General features: G+C 35.3%; 1 protein-coding gene across 2 annotated transcripts in view; it reads right to left on the bottom strand.

Annotated features, from left to right (window-relative positions):
• ERP44 (endoplasmic reticulum protein 44) overlaps positions 1 to 19764 on the bottom strand; it is a 115445-nt gene that overhangs the window by 65691 nt on the left and 29990 nt on the right. The window contains exons 2-4 of one of the 2 annotated variants that reach the window (XM_045372557.2): positions 11579 to 11651; positions 8764 to 8803; positions 3349 to 3464 (exon numbers count right to left, since the gene is read on the bottom strand). In XM_045372557.2, coding sequence (XP_045228492.2) covers positions 3349 to 3464; positions 8764 to 8803; positions 11579 to 11651 — 229 coding nt within the window. The remainder of the gene's footprint in view (positions 1 to 3348; positions 3465 to 8763; positions 8804 to 11578; positions 11652 to 19764) is intronic. The other variant, XM_005581196.4, reaches the window with a different exon arrangement.

Genomic DNA, 19764 nt, shown 5'->3' with positions numbered 1-19764 from the left:
AATTACACGTGAAAAAAGACTTGTACTCAAAATATATAAAAAACTCTCAAAACTCAGTAAGAGGGTAGGGCACAGTGGCTCATGCTTGTAATCCCAGCACTTTCAGAAGCCAAGGCATAACAATCACTTTAGCCCAGGAGTTTCAGACCAGCCTGGGCAACATAGGGAGACCTGTCTCTAAAAAAATTTTTTTTAAATTAGCCGCGTGTGGTGGCACATGCTACTTGGGAGGCTGTGGTGGAAAGGTCACTGGGGTCTGGAAGGTCGAGGCTCCAGTGAGCCGAGATTGTGCCACTGCACAACAGCCTGGGCGACACAGTAAGACCCTGTTGCAAATAAATAAATAAACAAATTTCAATAAGAAAATAAACAATCTAATAAAAAATATGTAATATTTGAACAGACACATCATCACAGATACATGAATGTCATATAAACATGTGAGAATATTCTCAACATCATTAATTATTAGAAAAATACAAATTAAACCACAAGGAGATACCACTTTACACATATTGGAATATGTAAAATTAAATAGACTATCCACTCCAAGTTTTGACAAGAATATGGAACAATTGGAACTCTCATGTACTATTAATGGATATATAAAATAGAACAAATACTTTGGAAAATAGTTTGGCAGTTTCTTAAAAAGTTTAACATGGAACTACCACATGACCTAGCATTTCACATCTAGGTATTTGCTCAGGAAAAATGAAAACATATGCATAAAGATTTATATCTGAATGTTCATAACAGCTTTATTTGTCATCTTTATTTGTATAAAGATTTATATCTGAATGATCATAACAGCTTTATTTGTAATAGCCAGCAAGTCAAAACAACCCAAATGTCTGTCAGGAATTGAACAGATAAAGAAATTGTGGTATACAGCCACACAATAGAATGCCACTAAATAATAAGAAATAATATATGCAACATGAAACAATTTCAAAATAAACATACTGAGTCAAAAAAAAAAAAAAACAAACCCAGACCAAAAAAAAAACCTCATACTGTATATAAAATTCTAGAACCAACACCACTTATATAAAATTCTAGAAAATGCAAACTAATCTCCAGTGATGGAAAGCAGATGGTCCTTAAGGAAAATGGAGGTAGGGGATAGAAGGGACAGACAGGGACCGCAAAGGGGCACAAGGAAAATTTTGGGGAATGACAGCTATGCTCAACATCTTGACTGTAGTGATGGTTTCATGGATATACACATGTATCAAAACCTATAAAATTATAAAATTTAAATGTGTGTAATGCATTATATGTCACTTATACCTCAATCAATCTCTTTTAAAAACTGCTTTAGGATTGAACAATTTATTTTTCGCAGCACTGATACATATATGAGTATATAAATTAAAATTGTTCAAATGGTTAGGAAAAAAAAAATTCGACCACAGAATAATCTGCCTAAAAGGCATTTCTCTTTAGAACACAGAATTCTTAAGGTTCTTCCAGTTCAAAACCTCTACAATCTAATTGGCATGTAAGAGGTTAACAAAACTACAATTTGTCTTACAATCTCTAAAGAGACTGTGGAAAATGTAAATACATTAATCAATAAGGGTTTCATAACATCATTTCTTTAAAAGAATTACATAGAAGAGAAAAAATATTCAGAGAGATGCATAATACCTCATAATATGCATAATACCTCAGATAACTTGCTGGTGGACTGAAAAGCATCTGAACTGTGCTATTTGCTCCCATAAAAAGAAAGCTTACTAGCAATGATGTCAGATTTTCTTCAAAAGTTATTGGTTTAAAAGATGGAATAAATGATATTTATGGTTCAAGGATATAAGTATTAAATTTTCTTCCCAATGAATGTAAGCTTTAGAGCATAATTTCCAATTTTATGGTTCAAATTCAGTAAAAGTAGGAACTCTTATCTGCACTGTAACATCTAATTAAATACATAAAGAATAGAAAGATTTGAAATGAGAACCCACACCAAAAACATCATGTTCTCTGTCAGCGAAAGGTCGGAGAAAAGATCTGGAAAGCAGTGTGAAAATGTAGCCCATGCTTGTACTGAAATCTTTTATTGCTCCCTTCATCCTATCTAGTTACGAATTTCAGCAGACAGAAATACTGGGTGAGGCTTAGAAGACTGTGAAATGATTTCCTGTTGGAAAATGCCTTGCTGCCTAGCACAAAGCTATATCAATAACTCCCCAAAATGTTTGAACAGAAAAGAGCAAATGAAGGCATTTGGTCAGAAGATCAGGATTCAAATTCCAGCTTGACCAGACACTGAGCTATGTAACATTGATTAAGCCACTTCATATTCATTTCCTCATCAGTAAAATGAAAAGTTAGGTGTGTGTACACACATACTAATTTTAATCAGTAGGTTAAGTATAAAAAGTAGAAAACTTGAAGAATGGGAGACAGTTCTGTATTCACACCAACTTAACCAATAATGCAATAGCTTTTTGTGAGCAGTCTCTGTCTCCCAGAAACTGTCAGATGCTTGAGACAGAGATTAATAAGTGGTTTGGTCTCCTCTTAAAAGTGAGCATTAAAAGAAAGAAAGAAAAAAAAAAATTCCTGCCTTGATGAACAGACAATGCAGCTGATAAGACAACTAAGACAAACAGAACTATCAAATACAATGAGTTTAGTACGATGAGAGAGGAAAGTTCAAGTATAATGGGAGCACACAGGAGTGGGAGCACACAGGAGGAAACACCACTAGCAAGATTACTAGTTCAAGTTAGAGAAATCCATCATGTATATGAAAAACCATGGGGATTTCATAGAGAATGCTCCACCAGGACAAGCAAAATGCAAGAGGTTGGATTTTAAGAGCTTAAACTAAGTTTCTTAATACTCTTAATAATTATAATCAGTTGCTACAGCTAATTAGACCTCAAAAATAGTCTAAACCAATACAAAAACAGAAACACACAAAAATCTCAGACTATCTTATTTGAAATGACTATAAATGGTATTTTCACATGATTCTAAAATAACAGAAATCCATTTTTTCTTCTAATACCATATTTCAATTTTATTTACTGATTTTGGTATTTGCTTTGGTAGAAAACACTGCTAATTTTGATCCCAATGCTTGACCTACTGTAATTTTTAAAATAACAACAAAAAAACCTTCACACAAGCCAAATGGAAAGTAGTGTTATAAGTACATAAAAATTAAATAGTAACAATTTAACCAAGGTCACTAGAACATTTTCGGTTTGTTCTCCACTTAAAAGCAGAGCATTTAAAAAAAAGAAAAGGAAAAAAAAGAAAAGAAAAACTATGCATGTGTGCCTGTGTTTGGGATGGGACAGTTTCTTTTAGACTTCCTATTGAGGTACTTACAGTGCTGATCACAATCAACTCTGGCAAACACTACTTGATTTTCATTTGGAAATTCTTCCTTAATGACATCGGAAGCTTCCTCAAAAATTGGATGCAACATCTGACTGAAACGACACCTATACACAGAGAAGGATGCCAATTAGAAATGAAAAGCAGAAGTAATAAAATCTTATTTCAGTTATTGCCCGTTGACATTTGATATAGGCACAATGAACAACTCTTCGAGATAATCACACACTTAATTTAATCATGGACCCTGACGTTGTTCAATGGAGATGAAGACAATTTTGAATTCAAAGACTGTATAACAATTCTAAGAATGTATAATAGATTTTGGTTTTATTCATCTTAAGATAATTGCCAGTATTATGGAGCACACAGCTAAGGATCTCTTGCAGAGGTCATAAAACAAGTCTGAAATAAGCCCTCTAAGAAGTACTACTAGGATTTGCAACTACTGAGGCTTGAACATTTATGAAAGAAATTAGCTTTCTCTATTTTATTTAATTTTTTTTTGAGACAGGATCTCATTCTGTTGCACAGGTTGGAGGGCAGGGGCACAATCTCAGCTCACTGCACCCTCCAACTCCAGGGCTCAAGCGATCCTCCCACCTCAAAATAATAAAATTTTAGACTACTGTGTAAAATATTTTAACTATATTGTAGATATTAGACTGCTCCACCTGGCTAGTTCTATCAAATCTCACAGGCAAGTTAGCATACCAAATAAATAAGTTATATTAAAAGAATATATGGTATATAATGACTATTTCCCCTCAAAATTTACCCCTTGTTAAAATGGGCTTTTACATCTGTAAACATACTAAATACAGTAAGTCTAGAAGCAAGTATCTTAAATTCCTAACCAAGACTTCCTGTCTATATTTTCTTTTACTTTAAACACAAGGCACAAACCCCACAACAGTCTGTAAACTTGTTACTTCTAACTGTCCCTTAATCAAGTCAAACATTTCACAAATACAGTCATGTGGTGTTTAACAACAGGCATATACTCTAAGAAATACACCATTAGGTGATTTCTTCATTGTGCAAACATCATAAAGTATACTTACACAAACCTAGACGGTATAGCCTAGCATGCATCTACACTATATGGTATACAGCCTCCTATTGCTCCTAGGCTACAAACCTGTACCACACGTTAATATACTAACTACTGTAAGCAACTAACACAACAGCACTTGTGTATCTAAACGTATCTAAACATAGAAAAGGTACAGTAAAAATACGGTATTATACATGGGACTTCTGTCATTGACCTAAACATCATTATGTCATGGATGACTATGTTCTAGGTCATTAAAGGGACCCAATAAGAAGGGGAAGAATCAGAATTAGTAACCAGCTGAGTTAGAATGGTCTTTCTCTTACAGAAGAAGTATTAAGGATATGTAAACAAACTACAGTTGCTACTCTTGCTTCCGGAGCCCTTTTCCACCAAATAATTTACTTAAATGATGTCAGTGAACAGTTTAATCCACATGTAATTAGGTAATACATATTAGCTTTCATACAATAAAAATATTGGAAAGCCTGTGAAAGGATGCAAACAATATACTTCCTCCCTATTTCTTCTTGTGTATATATATATCTCTTCTAGCCCACTCACCTGACTTCCTAAGGAGATGTCCTAGAATATACCAAGGAGACACATCTGTATCTTCAATCTCTTGCTTTCAAGTGGCTCTTTCCTCTTTTAGCATTCTTAAATCTCTCCCATCAGGGATAAGTGGGTGGGGTCTGTGGACATCATGGACCGTGTCTTATTTGACTACGTAGTCTAATAAGCATTCAATATATGTGTATCAAATGAATAAATTGACAGAATGGAGCGGCTAGGACCCCAGGTTTGCAGGTTCTTACTGTCCGTAGAAAATAAGGTAGCTGGAGGACAGGGGGAGGCAGGGGGTCCCATTAATCAGGGGCTGATTAATGGTTTCTTGAAAAATTTAGATCTGACCTAGTGAAGAAAGAGCGGGCAAGCCTCTTTATGGCTTAAGGGCAACGTAAAAAAACACATCAAGGGCTTCTTTTCTCTAGATTGTCCAGTTTGCCACCCAGTAAGTATTTAAGCATGGTTCATGTTTAAAATAGGACCTGTCTTAATACAGGTTGAATGTCCCTAATCCGAAAATTCAAAATGCTTCAAAATCTAAAACTGTTTGAGCACTGACAAGATGCTCAAAGGAAATGCTCATTAAAGCATTTTGTATTTCATATTTTTGGGGTTAGTGATGTTGAACCAGTAAGTATAATGCAAATATTCCCAAACCTGAAAAAACCCAAAATCTGAAACACTTCTGGTCCCAAGTATTTCAGATAAGGGATACTCAACCTGTACCAAAAGATGAGAAGGGAAAATGAAATAAAATGTTACGTTTATAAAAGGAACATCACAAAAGAAATGGATCTATTAAAAGGGCCTAACGGTCATCTAAACCTAATCTCCAATCTAGTACTTAAATCAATCCTTAACAAATCTACCAAATAGATAAGTCTTTGCAGAGACATTCTGAGGGCACTTACTAATATGATCTAGTTAGAGAAAGAAATAAGTTTTGCAGTCAGGCATACCTGAATTTAAATCCCAGTTCCACCACTTACTAGCCATATGACCTTTCTGAGCCTCAATTCCTCAACCTAAAAGGAAATTATAATACCTACCTGCAGAGTAGTTCTGAGCATTTAAAACAACCTATGTAAAGAGTCTGGATGGGAATGGTTAATGGGTACAAAAATATAGTTAGAATGAATAAGATCTAGTAGGATGACTACAGTAAACAGAAATGTATTGTACATTTTTAAATAAAAGAGTAAAACTGGAATGTTTGTAACATAAATGATGAATCCTTGAAGTGATGAATACTCCATTTACCCTGATGTGTGTTTTTTTTGTTTTTGTTTTGAGACAGAGTCTCACTCTGTCACTCAGGCTGGAGTGCAACAGCGTGATCTCGGCTCACTGCAACCTCCGCCTCCTGGGTTCAAGCAATTCTCCTGTCTCGGCCTCCCAAGTAGCTGGGATTACAGGTGCCCGCCACATCCGGCTTTTTGTATTTTTAGTAAAGACGGGGTTTCACCATGTTCGTCAGGCTAGTCTTGAACTCCTGACCTCAGGTGATCCGCCCGCCTTGGCCTTCCAAAGTGCTGTGATTACAGGTGTGAGCCACCGCGCCCGGCCATGTGATTATCATACTTTGTTCACCTCTATCAAAATATCTCATGTACCCCATAAATATATATACCTACTATGTACCCATAAATATTAGGTAATCTGTTTTAAATAGTCTGGCACAAAACAGCATTATTAACCACCTACTACAGTATTACTCGAGGAGCTGCAGTATTTTTAAGCACCTCTATTACAGAATTATTAAACTGTGCCACATCCATAACTTCCAGAAGGAACTCAGAGTCTAGACTTTGAGGCCACATAGTATTAAGTCTATGTCCTACAGCCAATTACCCAAGCTTTTTCAGCTGTATAAAAGAGTATTAATTCATTAACAACTTAAGGTATTCTTGAGGTAATGTTTTACCAAATAACTTAGTCCACGTTTCCAATTCAGTTTTTTTTTTTTTTTTTTTCCAAAAGATCCCAGCAGCATGTTCTATTACTCTTTCTTGCAACATACAAAATCTCTCAGTCAGGAGAAAGTCGCTCTAGTTTTTCTTCAGACATCATCTAGTTGGGTAACCTTGGGAAAGTACTTCACTCCCCTGGATTTCAGTTTTCTTATTTTAAAATGGATTGGACTACATAATCTTCTGCCAAATTTTGTGGCTATTAATACATCTTGACAACCCTAATTTACCTTGAAAAATGCTACCTTTGTTACATATTTTATAAATAGCATTTTCTCTGTGTATTTGCAACTTTTTTAAACTGAAGTTTTTTAAATAATCATACCATATATACATTCATTTAGCAGACATTATGTACTTATCAGCCACATATTAAGCAAAGTGCTTGGGGATTAAAGTTGAAAATAAAACTATGGTATGTATTTTCACAGAGCAAACAATGTAGCAGGGAGTCACCAACTGGATTACAGCCTACAAGTGTTATGACTGGGTAAGTATGGGTGTTACGGGAAATAACAGAAGGGCTCCTAATCAGAGTCAAGAGTAGGGGAAGGTGTATTGATCCAGGAGGATAACCTGGAGAAAGTGGCAACTAATCTAAGACTTGAAAGATTAGAAGTTAACTAAGTAAAGAAATGGGTGACAGAAGAATGATCCATCCAGGCAGGGGAAATATCATACCTAACAGTCCAGTGATGAAATACAGAATTTTACAGGAATTGAAAGCAGCTTAGTTTAACTGGAGCAGAATGTGGAAGTGGAGAGAGGCCAGACATAACAACTACAGAGGGAATAAGAGACCAGTTCATAAGGGGCCTTCTGTAAAGGATTTAAATTTTAACCCAAAGGTAATGGAAACATTTTAAGGGTTTTAAGAAGGGGTATAAACTAATCTTATTTACACTGTAAGAAAGAGAACTCTGGCTTACATTGTAGAGAACATAATGGAGATACGTAAGCCTAGAGCACAGAAAAGAAATGAGGAGACTGTAGCATGAATTCTAAGTAAACGACAGGACTGTGACCTGGAGTATGGTAGTCATAGCTAGTAGGTAGTAAGCCTTAAAGGGTCAGATAAGATACAGAGTGTCTAGTGATAAAGATTATGCCAGTGTTTCAGACTCTTTCCAGCTAAATCTCCCTTGTGTTTCACAATCTTTCTAGCTAAATCTCCCTTCTTCCTGTCTCCATGCCATATTCTGTAACATCTACTATACAACATGTTGTTCTAGATGCTGGGAATACTGAGTATGCCATTATCTCTGCCCTCCAAGTTTGTTTGCTAGGGCACAAACAAATAAGAAAAGACAAAACATTTAGTAAGAAAAAGAAAGTGGTACATAGAGTACTATATAAACACAAAAGACAGGCGCTGATTCAGCCAGGGGAAGGAGTAAAGGTATCCTAGAAGAGGCAGCAGATTGTATAAATTTTAAAATGTCAACATTATTTTTCCTTCTAAACTTGCCATACCCAAATCATGACTTACAAACACTACCCTCCTTCCACAGTCAGGACAAATACAGAATTGCAATATGTGTTCCCTTTGAGTGGGGGGTGGAGAGAGTCATATTTAAGTTATGTGTTACCTGTTTTAAGATATGTGATAACAGAATCAACTCTATTTCTTTCTTAAAACAGAAATCCTTACCAAATTAAACTACTTCCTTTGTGGATGAAACTTAATTGACTTTATGTATGGAATACTGTATTGAAATAGTAAAAGCCTTCCCTTCCCCTTTCTAGCAAAGAAAAATTAACCTTTAGCAAGTAAAAACAAACCCAAACCCAAACAATAAGATTACTTACCAGTCAGCATAAAAATTTACTAAAGCAACATCAGCATTGTCTGAAATTGAAAGACAAAACCAAATAAACTAAGTTATTTGTAATAATTTTTACATAATTAAAGATACAGTTTCATTATGATCTTTGTCCAATATAAGGGTCCACTTAAAAAAACACAGTAACTATTATCTCTCACTCAGAAACCTAGAGTCATGGACAGCTTATAGAATTTATGGGAAACTTTGTCTCTTTTCTCTGTATGCTTTATAAGTTCACTGCATCTTTTATTTTAAGGAGACTGGGTCTCACTCTATTGCCCAGGCTGGAGTGCAGTGGCATGATCAAAATCCAGTGCAGCCTCAAACTCCTGGGTTGACGTGATCCTCCCACCTCACCCTCCCAAGTAGCTAGGACTACAGGCAAACACCACCACACCTGGCTAACTTTTTTTTTTTTTTTTTTTTTTTGAGACGGAGTCTCGCTCTGTCCCCCTGGCTGGAGTGCAGTGGCGCGATCTTGGCTCACTGCAAGCTCCGCCTCCCGGGTTCACGCCATTCTCCTGTCTCAGCCTCCCCAGTAGCTGGGACTACAGGCGCCCGCCACTGCGCCCAGCTAATTTTTTGTATTTTTAGTAGAGATGGGGTTTCACCGTGGTCTCGATCTCCTGACCTTGTGATCCGCCCGCCACAGCCTCCCAAAGTGCTGGGATTACAGGCGTGAGCCACCGCGCCCGGCCTTTTTTTTTTTTTTTTTTTTGAGACAGAGTCTCACTCTGTTGCCCAGGTTGGAGTGCAGTGGCGTGATCTCGGCTCACTGCAAGCTCTGCCTCCCGGGTTCACACCATTCTCCTGCCTCAGCCTCCCGAGTAGCTGGGACTACAAGCGCCTGCCACCACGCCAGGCTAATTTTTTTTGTATTTTTAGTAGAGACGGGGTTTCACCATGTTAGCCAGGATGGTCTCGATCTCCTGACCTTGTGATCCGCCCGCCTCGGCCTCACCTGGCTAATTTTCGAATTTTTTTGTAGAGACAGGATCTGGTTATATTGCCCAGGCTGGTCTTGAACTCCTGGCCTAAAGCAACCTCCCACCTTAACCTTCCAAAGTGCTGGGATTACAGGCATAAGCCATCACACCGGGCTCCGTTCATTGCATCTTAAATGAATTTAAAGCAAATGGAAAATTAAGCCCAGATAAGGCAAGTAAGCTACTATCATAAAAAGTAAAGTGGAATGATCTGTATTTTATTTTTTGATCTTCCATATTCACAACTGAGAATTAGTTCTGCAAACAAAATCCCACATCACAGAAAAGACCTGTATAACTAAGTTATTTCTAAACCTCACATATCCCACCTAGTTGCAACAAGTAATCTACAACTAACAGTGTTGCACAAGACGCCACGTTTTTGGTTCCTATCCATTTAACAGTTATTCCCTCCTACAAAAATAACAGCATCATTTGCATATCAGGATGTAAAGACATGAGAAAGATGTAGCGCTTTTTGCCTAACCCTAATTCAGAGAAACTTAAACTCCTCAAGCACTCATGAAAAAAACAAAGATATTCTAGAATTTGAAAGATGACAGAAGTGAGAATGATATGTGAGTTTCAATTCCTTTCTTTCCTTTTTACCATCAAGTTACTTTTTATATACTTGCTTATTTGCTCTAAAGCAATGATTCACAAACTGTGGTTCCTGGACCAGAAACACCAACATCACCTGGGAACTCACAGACATGCAAATCCTTAGGTAGGGGTCTAGCAGTTTCCTAGCAGTATAGATATTAAAAAGTGTTCCAGGTGATTCTGATACGTGCTAAAGTTTATGGAACCACTCCTCTAAAGAGACTCCATAAGACAGGAATAGACTTTTAGCATTTAAAGTTCCAGGAACATAATATATTACACTCAATGAATGTTGTAACTCCTTTTGCCTCTATTACATGCGTAAGATGGATGGTTAAAAAAAGAAATTATTTATGCACACTGTACATTTTCTTAAAGCTCCTAAGTTATTATTTTCTATCAACCACATCTTCAGCTTTCCTTTACTATTTTTAAAAAACAAGAAATGGTTTCTCAAGTTAATTATATCCATAACCACATTGTCAGCAAACAAACCATTCAGCAAAAAACTTATCAGGCCAAGTGTGGTGGCTCATGCCTGTAATCCCAGCACTTTGGGAGGTCAAGATGAGAGGACTGCTTGAGGCCAGGAGTTCGAGACCAGCCTGGGCAACACAGCGAGACCATGTCTCTACAAGAAAAATTTAAAATTAGCTAGGTGCAGTGGAGCACACCTGTAGTCCTAGCTAACTTGGAAGGTTGAGGAAAGAGGATTGCTTGAGCCCAGGAGGTCAAGGCTGAAGAGAGCTATAATATTATCATGTTACTGCACTCCACTCTGGGTGACAAAGCAAGACCCTTTCTCTAAAACAAAAAATAAAAATAGTACTGAACTTAACTGGACCAATAACAATAAAAGAGATCAGAGTAGGCGATCTAATTAAAGGGAAAAAAGAAAAAAAAGTCTAGACTGTGTCCCAAGGTCATTAACATTTAGTACTGTACAGCGAGAACTATTGGTCTCTAAGTAGGATTATCAAAACATTTCATGAATTGTTAAGAATGGTATCTACATCAAGTCAAAGAAATAAAAAAGACGAAAAGTAACCAAAAGTGCTTTGATAATTCAGAAAGTCATAGAATTAATCAGAATGCCAGCTCTTGATCTGTGCTAGCTGCGATTTTATTGTGTGTGTTTTTTTTAGAGAGAGAGTTGTAAACTAACTCTCTATAGAGAAGAGTACACTTAAAAAATATTGAGGTACTTACTTAAAATTTCATCTATATTCTCTGTATCAAGACTTGTTATTTCAGTTGTTACAGGAGTAAAAACCCAAGTTACCTGAAAATTTAAAAAATGAGAAATTAATAAATGTGTCCACAAAAGGCAAATACGTAAAAGCGGAAAGTCTAAAAATAAATAAAGTTGATTCCACTTGTTCCTTAGAAAATTATATATCAACTGAATTGAATCTTTATTATCTAGTCTAATCTTTCACTAGATAAATGAAATAGGAGAAATACTAGCTTCTCAAACCTAGAAATTGATCAAATAAAACTTTCTATACTTGCAAATATACAAAATAGTTTCTAAGGAATTAGAAAAACTGAGAATATACATATCTTTTCAAATTAATACTTTCAAGAACTTTAGCGCCACAAGAAAAACTGTGTGAGATTATCAGTGTTTCAAGTATAAATATAAAAACCAACGCTAAGTCTGCTGATTCTATCCTGCCGTGTTTCTAAGACAGAAGAAAATAATGAAGAATGCAAGAAAGACTTTTGCAAGTTGTAAACCAAAAGCCCTTCCTGTATAATTTTCACTTATTGGTGATAACAATGTGTTACATGAGAGGCTATTAAAAAGAAAATAAGAATGTTTTTGCACTTTAATGAACCTGAAATCCAAAATTCAAGTTTATCAAAGAAAATCTTAGCCATCTGCAAAACAAAGAAAATATAAAATTTTAAACTAAACTAGCGTTTTTAAAATTTAAAATTTTAAATTTTAAACTAAACTAAACGTTTACGTATTTTAAAAAGTAAAATTTAGTGTATTTTATTTTTAGTTTCCAACTTTAATCACTTGGTGTTTGCTGCCTGGAGAGTTTTTTGTTTGAAATAGAGTTTGTGTATGGAAATTGACTTACGAAATCACTGCTTTTTACTGAATGACAACTAACGTCAGGCTCTCATCAAAGTGCTGAAGACTATTCCTTTGCCCACCCATTTCCTGAATACTTCAGCACTTACAACAGACTTAAAACTTTTCTAATTCACCAACAATTCAATCTAAATGCTATAAAGAGATACAATGATGCTAGTATATAAATAAGCCCAGCTAAATTTTAAAAATATTTCTGGGCTGGGTGCGGTGGCTCATGCCTGTAATCCTAGAACTTTGTGAGGCCAAGGCGGGCAGATCATGAGGTCAAGAGATTGAGACTCTCCATCCTGGCCAATATGGTGAAACCATATATATAGGTATATTATATATAAATTATTATATAATTATATATTATATATAATTTATAATATATATTATATAATATATATAAATTATTATATATTATATAATATAATACATTATATTATATTATATAATTATATAATGTATTATATATAATTATATATTATATATATATTTCTATAGACTTATTCTTTTCTTATGAAAGGCCTAAGGATAACACTAAGTCTTATTTTTAAATTACTGTAACGGTGTAGCCAATAACTATCATGTCTGTTAGCAACCAATAAATTATACTCTCCTAAAAGTAGGCTAAATAATTGCAAATCTCTAAATATTTGACTTATAAAACTAATTTCATTATTTTCAGTGCCTCAAACATTAACTGTAAAGATCAGACTTCCCTCACTAGTCATTAGTTACTACTGATGGGGTTTAGGACACATTACTCCAAAATACGGCACATTGGCATTTGAGGAAACAGAAGCAAAAAGGTCTCCCTGACCTTCTCCTGCCCTTCTCCCCTAAACAGGTCATAAAATAATTCTCTGACATTTCTCTAAAGTAGGTCTTAAGACTCCCCCTAAGAGACATATCCTCTAGACCCTGAGAAAAGGAATATCCCAATCTCTGAGGACACAGAGATGCCTAGAAGAATCTGAACTAACAGTTCCCTCAGTTTATTACTATTAGATCATAACCGCTTTGTCCAGTCGTATGTCTGTACAACTGTTCACTCTTCATCAACCTATGAATTTTTAAAGTTTTTCCCACTTCTTTGGGTTGTAATTTCTGAAGGCTCCCATGTCATGTAAAACTTATATTAAATAAATTTGTATGCTTTTCTCTTGTTAGTCTACCTTTTATTATAGGAGTCTCAGATATGACCTAGAGATGGGTAAGAAATCTTTTCTACTCTACATTATCAATGTCTTCATAACAGATCCTGCCTTCATAAGTATCTGACCAGTTCTACATAACTGTGGATCCCAATAATATTGGTAACAGCAAGATTTTACACTTGTGTGCTAAAGAAAAACTCAAGAAGGCAGAAAAATATTATCACAGAACAATGAAGTTGGCATTATCAAAGTCAAGTCATTAAATAATTCAATAATATTTACAGTATCTACTAGGTACTGAGGGCACAAATGCATAGAGCATGGTGTGTGCTGCCTCAAATCTGGGTAAGTGGGATATCCATTGCTCAAACATCTATCATTTCTTTGTGTTGGGCTCCAAATCTACTCTTTTGGTTATTCTGAAATATTTTTGAAGAGTTAATTATCATCTATCAAAATATGTAGAGAGAATGAATATATGTTTAAAATCTAAAGTTAATAGTTTTTTGCTAGCTGGGCACAGTGGCTCATGACTATAATCCCAGCACTTCGGGAGGCCAAGGCAAGAGGACCCCTTGAGGCCAGAAGTTCAAGACCAGCCTAGGCAACATAGCAAGACCTTGTCTCTACAAAAACACTTAAAAAATTAGCCAGGCATGGTGGCACATGCCTGCATTCCTAGCTACTGGGGAGGCTAAGGCCACTGGATCACTTGAACCCAGAAGTTCGAGTTTGCAGTGAGCTATGATTGTGCCACTGTACTCCAGCCTAGATGACAGAACAGACCCTGTCTCACAAAAAAAAAAAAAAAAAAAGAGAGAGAGAGAAAGACAGGAAAATAGCATTTTATCTTGAAACACTTACATGGGAAAAACATTTACATGCTAAGTAATGGCAAAAATGAGGCAATGATCAATTTGGCTGTATTAAATAGATAACTGTTACTTTAAACACACTGTGCTAATAAATATGCAAGTGGTAAGATTGGTATTTTGCTAACAGTTGTGTTTGTTAAGAGGGCCCAAAGCAAGAAAACTCTCTGACCCAGTAATCTCTGCTCCCTGTAGGGTGTAAAGGAGGCATTTTCCTGTTAGCTTATCATTAACATTTCTATTAATATGCAGTATGAAGGGAAAAACGTGTTGTTTATTTGAACTGTTAGTAAGCTCCACTAGTCTGACAAATTGTTTCTTTTCATGTCAGCCCTGGGCAGCAACAAGATTCTCCCAGGAAAACATCTTCATGTGTCAAATGCTATAGTGCTTAAGTAAAATAAAGTATAACTCCAGACCATAAAGCTTTTGATAGGGATCATTAATATTTTTTTCAATTTAGACTTGAATAAAACTTCTAACTTTATGTTAAAAACAAAAACATATGGAAATTTTCATAGATCTCAATAGTTATGAAGAATATAGTCTCTAATGATGAAATATTTAGACAACATATACAAATATACAGATATGAACTTAGGAAGTATTTTACAACTTGGTCATTCTTTCCAGTTTATTAGCTCATTTTCTTGCCAAGAAAGCAGAGCAGAGTGGCATCTTTAATCATCTCCCATAATTCATTAGATAAGTCCTCCATGCATTTACTATATCAACTATTACATTTCAGCCTAGTGACGGGATCTTATATAAAAAGGCATACGAGTAAAATGGCAAATACCATATCCATATGCACTTAAAAGACTAATAAAACTGAAAGGCTAGCTTTCAATAACAGGAGCTTCTTCAGCAAGGAAAGAATATTTTCTTCCGTTAGATGGTTATTAAAAATTTGGATCTCTCCTCGCTCTGAAAACTGAGAGCACTTTCTATAGGGTGTAATTATTCTGTCTTAAAGAAACACATTAATTCCATCCTTAAATCAGTTATTTGTGCTGGTGTCTTACTTCCTCCAACAGACTGGGAGTACCTTGAAAGTAGAGACCACTTTATTCAATTTTGTATCCCACAGATCACTGTACCCTGTTTGTACACAAGAAACATTCAAATATGAACTAAATGAATGACTAGATGGATGAATAGGTAGATGATGTTAACACACTAAGAATTTAGAGAGACGATATTGGATAAGAGAAGTAGGAGGAAAAGGTCCCGAAATGGAAATTGAGAACAAACATTTTAATATGTTTGAGGAAAATGAGGTTATCAAATAAAAATAAAGTCTATACTATAATTTGGTTTTAATTATATAATAACAAAAAGCACATCACTTGGTGATGAGTCACAGACTTAGAAGGAATCTCACAAAGGATCTTCCCACCTATTGCAGAAACCCCTCTTCATCACTACTTAACAGTTGCCATAAACCCCTAGTAATTTCTTCTGATTCCCCCAGCTGTTCTTTGGTATGATTTCCAGACACTTCAGCACATACCGTCACACTGCATAACAATGTTTTGGTTAATGAGAGGCTACATATATGACAGTGGTCCCATAAGATTATAATGAAGCTGAAAAATTCCTGGAGCCTCTTGACGTCTTGATAATCCTGACCCTGTGTAGGTCTAGGCTAATGTGTGTGTTTTTGTCTTGGTTTTCAACAAAAAAGCTAAAAAGAAAAAAATATTTTAATAAAAAAAGCAAACAGAATGAGGTTATAAAGAAAGATGCTTTTGTACAGCTATGTAATGTGCTGGTATTTTAACCTCCATATTATTATAAAAGAGTCAGAAGTTAAAAATTAAAACATATAGTTAAAAAGTTACAGTAAGCTAAAGTTAATTTAGTATTAAAGAAAAAAGATATTTTAAAATAAGTTTAGTATTACCTAAGTTTATAAAGGCTACAGTAATGTACAGTAATAACCTAGGCCTTCTCATTCACTCATCACTCACTGACTCACCCACAGCAACTTCCAGTCCTGCAAGTTTCATTCATGTTAAGTGCCCTATACATGTATATAACTTTTTTATCTTTTATACTATATTTTTACTGTCTTTTCTACATTTAGATACACAAATACCATTGTATTACAATTGTCTACAATATTTAGTAACATACTATACAAGTAGCCTAAGAGTAATAGGCTATTCCATATAGCCCAGATGTGTAGTAGGCCATACCATCTAGGTTTGTGTAAGTATATTCTATAACATTTGCACAATGACGAAATTACCTCATGACACATTTCTCAGAACATATCCACATCATCAAGCCATGCGTTATTGTACTATATACTTGAAAACTGCTAAGAGATTCTACAATAAATATTCTCACAACAAAAAAAAATATGTGAGGTGATAGATATGGTAATTAGCTTGACGTAATCATTTAACAATATATACACATATCAAAATACCTCATTGTACATCATAAACATACACAATTTTTGTCAATTATACCCTAATAAAGCTGGGCAGTAGAAGAAAGCAAATCATCCATAAACTACCACAAAACAGAAGAAGAGTTATATTACATTAGTGGATAAAAATTTGACACTTCTTGTATGGTATTATAATTTGAGGTTGTTAATTCAGTCATGAAAATAAATGATTTGAGACTTTCAGGACTAGAAGCTAATAAAACGTCAGGTAAAACAGGTTATCAAATACTACTTCTGTTAATAAGATTTCTAATTCATAGAAGCATTAGCTAGGCGTCAAGTGTAATTTCTTAGAATATCCTAGTAAATGAGTTTAGAAAACAAGAAGTATTTCTAGTGAGTTTGTTTATTTAGAGCTCAATATCTTAAAACCTTGATATTTCAAGTGTGGTCTCTGAAACTGCCACAATGGTATCACCTACGAGCTTGTGAGAAATAGAGAATACTAGGCCCCACTCCAGACCTACTGAATGAGAAGCTCTATTCCAGTAAGATGCTCAGTTGATTCCTATGCATACTAAAGTTCAGGAACACTGTTTTGGAAAGAAATTTTTTTTACTCTAGGAGCAAGCGTGTAAATTCATTTTAAACTCTGTACGATGTTTTTGATCCTCAAATATGAACACCAGTACAAGTAAGACTCATCTGTGACAATGCATTGACATGCAAATTGCTGTGCTTTTAGAAAAATGTAGAATGAATCTATAACCTATCAGAGATGTACATAGATGTTAATTTTTTAAAGTATACTGTCTTCTGCTCAAAAAAAATAGCTTAAACAGATATTTCTGCATGAAATCACTGTCATAAAATAGAAGCTTCGATAGGGGATATTTCTTTCCCTGTGGCATTACTGTTCTCAGTTAGCAGTACATCTGCTAGGCATTCTGCTGCAATAGCTTAGTGTATTTTTGCTAAATCTTTCACTGACTTGCCTTTCTGTTGGGAGATTCTCAGAGCCCTTTCTTTACAAACTATGTCTCTCCTATAGCAAAAAACAAGCAATGGACCAGACAACAGTTATCTTCCATTTCTAATCTAGATTGACAAGTCAGCCTACCATCTGCCAAGTCCCAATGCCCTGAGACCTAGGCTGCTTCTCCTCCCTGGGGGCCACTTCTCTGACTCCAATCAGTCCACTCTTACTTTCAGTTTTGCATTAAGCTGGCAGACAAGAGAAGTATAAAGGTTTCCAGTTGGCTTCAAGGAGCAGGAGATGTTGAAATGTCCCTGGAGAAAAGAAGTTGAGGCTGACAGGAACTATAAGGGCCTTGAAGTTGGGTATCAATCAAGGCACATCTCACACTATTCACATTCCCAGAAGCATTATAATGAACTAGAAGTTCAAAGAGAGGGGAAAAATAGGACTAAATATAGAATAACACTGGGAAGCTACTTTAACCCTTAAATTGTTCAGCAGTACAACCTTACTATAGCATCGGTGCAACCCATCTTGGTCATGTGAGAACCAATCTGCATTTATAAAGAAACACTAGAAGAATTATAAGATTTCTTCGTTAAATAAGTCAAAATATGATGCAGAAATTTGAGAAAACAAATACCATACTCCCAAAAAGTTCAAATATAGATAATGCAAACCCTTAATCTCAAATCCTGCCAATAAAAACAATCATGGACAAATAAAAAGAAACAAAATCTGTTGCAATTCATACTTTTTCTTGAATTTTAGTTATTTGATCATGCATGAATTTCCATTAAAAACTGATGTTATCTGTGTTTCGTTCTTCAGTGTATTTAAAATTGAGATTAACTAATTTACCTGGAATAGACAATGTATTTTTCTCTGACCTTCGAAGAGGATATTTTTGTTACAAAAAGCTTTTCAGAGCTGGGGGTGAACTTCTCAATGTGTGGAAAAAATTATTCTCTTAAAATCACCACATTTTGCTCTTCTAAAACTCAAACTTCTAGCAATGGCAGTACTAACAAAGCATGGGAATTGAAGAGAAGTCAAGATAAGAATTGTGACCATTCTACTTTGTGCTGCACTGTAATTCTTACCCAGGATACTTGATGAGAGAATGTTACCTTAAGAGAATCTACATACACGTCGGTACATACATCTTTTGTTCACTTACCCATTCCACAAATATTTCACTGAGTCATCACAGTGTCAACATTCTAGACACTGTGAAAAACATAATTTGTACATGGTTACATTAATCTTATGAACTTCATTTTCCACATTAAAATTAAGAGAGAGAAAGAAGGTTCTCTCATTCAAATATTTTAAGAGTCATCCACAATTCCTGCAAAGTCATTATATACTCTCTAAACAAGATAACTGCTGGGCATTAAACCATGAGATTACTTGTATGTCAGTACTCTCTTTTTGCCTGGGCTTTCATGAAGCTTTGAATTAATTTTAGTGCAGAATGAATGTGTATCCACACTGTTACTGAACAATCTTTTAACATCACTAAAAGTGGGACAACCAAGTATTCTGCTTCTTGATGGGATGCAAATATAAAACAGATAGCACCACTTGTAAATATTCTTAACAACAACCAATTTGAACATTATCTCAATCTAATCAAGTCCAAGAAGCTAGTGCATAAGGAACACTGGCTACGGAGAAACATTTTGTAACATGACACCATGAGGATGCAAGCTGCCATATCAGATGACAGGAAATTTTACAGAAAACAATGATAGCCTATCTTCATTTGGCCTCCCCACAGAAGTAGACTCTGAGACAAGGAGTTAAGTACAACGAGTCAAGTATTTGGGAGATAAAGGAGGAATAGAGAAGCAAGACAGGGACAGAAACTCAGGCAATATACTATAGC

The sequence above is a fragment of the Macaca fascicularis genome, chromosome 15 (assembly GCF_037993035.2).
Source record: "Macaca fascicularis isolate 582-1 chromosome 15, T2T-MFA8v1.1".
Taxonomy (NCBI): domain Eukaryota; kingdom Metazoa; phylum Chordata; class Mammalia; order Primates; family Cercopithecidae; genus Macaca; species Macaca fascicularis.
This window is presented reverse-complemented; position numbering and strand designations above follow the sequence as displayed.